Consider the following 4,860-nt stretch of genomic DNA (forward strand, 5'->3'; position numbering starts at 1 on the left):
ACACACACACACACAGACACACACACACACACACAGTGTCTCCATCACTTTAGATGTCATTGACTCTTCATTGAGACTTTCTATAATCTGAGAGAAAACAAACAGAACGAACTCAATAATAAAACAAAGTTATTGAAGTTTCTGAAGCTTTAAAACAAAACTCACAAAGTTATAAATATGTATAAAAAGCAGGTAAATGTATTAGCACCATTAATTCTTTGCTCTTCATCAAAGTCGATAAAGAAACGTTTTGTCGGTCTCACTTGTTTGTCCCATCTTCTCCTCCGGCCTTGAACGCCTCGTGACGTCTCCTGACAGCTGCTGGGTGGGCGGGGCTTCGTGTTGCTCAACATGGCCGCGCGCTGCTCGGATCAACAGGTCTGAAGGTAACCGACGGAAACTTCACTTTATTACACTTAGCTCCGTTAGCTAACATGCTAACCTCCAGAACACATAGCGGACTGACAGACTAGCTGCTAACATGTTAGCTTAGCATCCTGCTGTTAGCTGTGAACCAATGCAAAGTCTGAGATGTTTATCACTAATGCTAACCATTAGCTTAGCTTCAATAAGAACTCCAACTAACTTCAGGTGTGTGACGTCACGTTATTCCCCAACAGTGACATCACACAGAGATGACGTAACACACAGATTACTACTACTACATGTACTTATACAGAAGAAGTAGTCAGATGTTTTACTGCAGTAGAAGTACTGATACCACAGTGTACAAATACTCTGTTACAGTAAAAGTACAACAGAAACGTTACTTTACTAAAAGTACAAAAGTATTAATATCTAAATATACTTAAAGTAGCTTAAGTAAAAGTATTTATTATGCAGAATGATACATATTGCATTAACACTACATATAATACTTCTGAAATGTAGTACAAGTAGAAGTATAAAGTAGCAGGAAATGGAAATACACAAGTAAAATACAAAAACCATAGAATTGTACTTAACTGCTTAAGTAACATAGTATAAATACTCTATTACAAGTACAGTACTGCATTGAAACTGTGTCTTCAGTACATCCCATAATACACCTGGTCACTGTATCGGATGATTGGAGACGTGTCGTGTCTCTGTGTGTGTCTCCAGGTGTCCATGATGTCCAGTCTGCAGGTGAGTATCACTGAGCTCCTGCTCTCATTGGACAGTCCAGAGCTGCAGGAGGCGGAGCAAGTCAGAGCAGCTGTCAATCAGCAGTTGAGCACAGGTGAGTGTCCCTGTGTCTCCCTGTGTCTGTCCGCCTCTTTGCCTGTCTCCTACCTGTCTTTACCTTTGTCTATCCATCTATTGTATGTGTCCATATGTCTTCAGTAGTATTTGTTGTCTCTGTATGACACCAGTATATATTGTACATTTACACATTTGATGTTCTTCTTTGGTCCATGAGTGAAAAAAGTGTGGCATTAGGTCCACATTGCAATGCATTGTGGGTATCTACACAGAGCTCAGTGTGACTTGTAGTGTGTCCTCCCAGACAGAGGAGGTGCTGTGCTGTGCTCTCTGGTGGAGTACTACCTGGACTCGTCCTCCTCCCAGGTGGTGCTCCTCCTGTCCTCCATCAGAGAGCCTCATCACAAGGTCAGCGGACTCTCTGGTGCTGTGTGTTCATGATATCTAGATATGTTGGTCCGTGTTGTTTATGATCATGAACACGCTGTAACGGTTCCTCAGCCGCTGCTGGAGAAGCTGAACGAGTCTCTGAACAGACCAGGATCCAGACTGGCTGGTCTGACTCTGCTGGGTCACCTGATCCGGAAACAGCCTCCGTGGGTTCATCACATCAGCCGCTCGGCTCTGCTGCCGTCGCTGCTGCGCTGCCTCAAGGTACAAGTACTACTGCCAGTGATACTACGGATACTAGTACAACTATCAATACTATACATACTAGTGCTAGTACTAATACCAGTTACACTACTCATACTAATACTACTACTCATACTAGTACTACTACTCGTACTAGTACTAGTACTAGTACAATACTGATGTGACTACTGTCTGCTTGTGTCCTCAGACAGAGACAGACGTGGTGGTCCTGATCACAGGAGTCCTGGTCCTCATCACCCTGTTACCCATGATCCCTCAGACCGGCAAGCAGCACATCTACGACTTCTTTGACGTGTTCGGACGCCTCGTTTCCTGGAGCCACAAGAACCCTGGTGACACACACACACACATATACACACACATACACACACACACACACATACACACACACACACACACATATACACACACATACACACACACACACACACATATACACACACATACACACACACACACACATACACACACATACACACACATATACACACACATATACACACATACACATACACACACACACACACACACACACACATACACACACACACACACACATATACACACATATACACACACACACACACACACACATTTTAAATGACTGTGGTTGGCTGTTGTCCCTGTAGGTCATGTCCCGGTGGTCCACCTGGTCCACCTCCATGCAGGTGTGTACTCTCTGTTCCACCGGCTCTATGGGATGTTCCCCTGCAACTTCATCTCCTACCTGAGGCTCCACTACAGCATGAAGGAGAACTTGGACACCTTCCAGGAGGTGGTCAAGGTCAGTGAGACCGGGACGGACCAGGGGAGACCGGGAGGGACCGGGGGGGACCGGGGGGGACCGGGAGGGACCGGGAGGGCCTAGGAGGGAATGGGAGGGCCTAGGAGAGACCAGGAGAGACTAGGAGAGACTAGTAAAGACCAAAGGAGACCAGGAGAGTATTTAGTTTTGATGGAAATGATGGTGACTTATTGGTCACTGATTAACTGAGGTTGGCAGCAGTGTAACTTTAACTCTTTGACTTTAACACTTTGTGCGGAGTATATCGACTTCTGCCGCTTCACTTGTCTTCTTGTTGCTGTGCACCGACTAAATATGTCCCCAGAGCAACATAGGACGTAACAATAGTTCCTATCACATATTAAAGCTGCTGCAGATGTAAAAACAAATGCATTTAACTTACCAGAGCTGCTGTTCACTATTTAAAGACAAAGTCCTCCTTTCTTTGTTAATAAAGAGTTTAATCTCACGGTTGTTCAGTACATCCGTGTGTTTTAGTTCCAGTAAGAAGTCCTTCTCCATTCATGGACGCCAGTGAAGACATTCGAGCCTCCCCAGTTGTATTTCTTGAATACGTTTTAATGTGTTTGAGGCTGAAAATGTCCGCTCCACAGAGGCAGCAGATATTGGGATTGTCACCGCCCAACATGTCAGGCTAGCCCACTGACCAATCACGTACTTGTAGGCCAGCTAGCAGGCTCTGACACGTCAAAGAATACGCCCAACATGTCAAACTAAAGATCTGATTGGTTGAACACTATGACAATCAACAATATCGTCCCCATTCACTTAAACTGCACATGGATTCACTTGTGAGTCTGCAGGCCTCTGCCTCTGTTCTTACCTAGAGACACAGAGGTGAGATCTGATTGGATAAAAGCTCTACTTAAAACAAGCTGCACTGGAAGCAGAGCAACTGAGGAAGACAGGAGCTGTGCAATGAGAACATAAGATAATGGGAAAAATATTTTTATAAATTATAATACATGTAGTGTATTTAATATTAAATTATAAAATTGATATAACTTTGTGATTCTGTTTAGGCCAGCAGAGAAGGCCTTGAAGTTACTGTTTGATATTAAAGTTTTTTTATTACTCTCTTCTCGTCTGTCTCTCTTCCTGTCTGTCTCTCTTCCCATCTGTCTCTCTTCCCGTCTGTCTCTCAGCCGATGTTGGAACATGTAAGGGTTCACCCAGAGTTGGTCACAGGGACTCAGGACTATGAACTGGACCCGTCCAGGTGAGTTCACAGGAAACAGGTGAACCAAACCTGAGCTGAATTTATGTAATTCATGACATTAAACTAAGAAGAGAAACATGGATTTTCAAAATGAAGTTCCTGTGTGTCTCAGGTGGAAGTGTTATGAAGTCCATGACATCGTGATCGATTGCTCCAGAGTGTCTCTGGATCCTCTGGAGTCGTCCTGTGAGGAGGACATGTACTCCTCCATCAGAGACCCTCCTCCCACCTCCTCCTTCACTCCACTCAACCTCACCTCCAGTCCTCTAAACACAGAGACCGTCAGCAGCTCAGGTAACACACACACACACACACACACACACACACACACACCTGGAGAGTCGCTGCCCATCTTTCATCAGGCTGAAGACTCACCTCTTCAAGAAGTACTACCCTGAGCCTTCCACTTAGCACTTACTGTATTCATATTAGTTTGTTGCACTTATTGTATTCGTATTAGTTTGTTGCACTTATTGTATTCACACTAGTTTGTTGCACTTATTGTATTCGTATTAGTTTGTTGCACTTATTGTATTCATACTAGTTTGTTGCACTTATTGTATTCATACTAGTTTGTTGCACTTATTGTATTCATATTAGTTTGTTGCACTTGTTGTATTCATACTAGTTTGTTGCACTTATTTTGTTCATACTAGTTTGTTGCACTTATTGTATTCGTATTGGTTTGTTGCACTTATTGTATTCATACTAGTTTGTTGCACTTATTGTATTCATACTAGTTTGTTGCATTTATTTTGTTCATACTAGTTTGTTGCACTTATTGTATTCGTATTAGTTTGTTGCACTTATTGTATTCGTACTAGTTTGTTGCACTTATTGTATTCATACTAGTTTGTTGCACTTATTGTATTCATACTAGTTTGTTGCACTTACTGTATTCATACTAGTTTGTTGCACTTATTGTATTCATACTAGTTTGTTGCACTTACTGTATTCATACTAGTTTGTTGCACTTATTGTATTCATACTAGTTTGT

The 4,860-nt window shown here is 42.8% G+C and overlaps 1 protein-coding gene across 3 annotated transcripts in view; it reads left to right on the forward strand.

The window, feature by feature from the left end:
• Positions 1-336: 336 nt before the first annotated feature.
• The window catches only part of LOC116401062 (hamartin-like), a 12,037-nt gene continuing 7,513 nt past the window's right edge, over positions 337-4,860 (forward strand). For 2 of the 3 annotated variants that reach the window (XM_031879278.1, XM_031879279.1), the window contains exons 1-8: positions 352-378; positions 1,105-1,222; positions 1,490-1,593; positions 1,687-1,839; positions 2,027-2,171; positions 2,469-2,623; positions 3,790-3,863; positions 3,976-4,157. In XM_031879278.1, coding sequence (XP_031735138.1) covers positions 352-378; positions 1,105-1,222; positions 1,490-1,593; positions 1,687-1,839; positions 2,027-2,171; positions 2,469-2,623; positions 3,790-3,863; positions 3,976-4,157 — 958 coding nt within the window. Of the gene's footprint in view, positions 387-1,104; positions 1,223-1,489; positions 1,594-1,686; positions 1,840-2,026; positions 2,172-2,468; positions 2,624-3,789; positions 3,864-3,975; positions 4,158-4,860 lie in introns of all 3 variants that reach the window. The other variant, XM_031879280.1, reaches the window with a different exon arrangement.

This window comes from Anarrhichthys ocellatus, unplaced genomic scaffold, assembly GCF_004355925.1.
Source record: "Anarrhichthys ocellatus isolate YVR2014 unplaced genomic scaffold, GSC_Weel_1.0 scaffold240, whole genome shotgun sequence".
NCBI classification, from domain to species: domain Eukaryota; kingdom Metazoa; phylum Chordata; class Actinopteri; order Perciformes; family Anarhichadidae; genus Anarrhichthys; species Anarrhichthys ocellatus.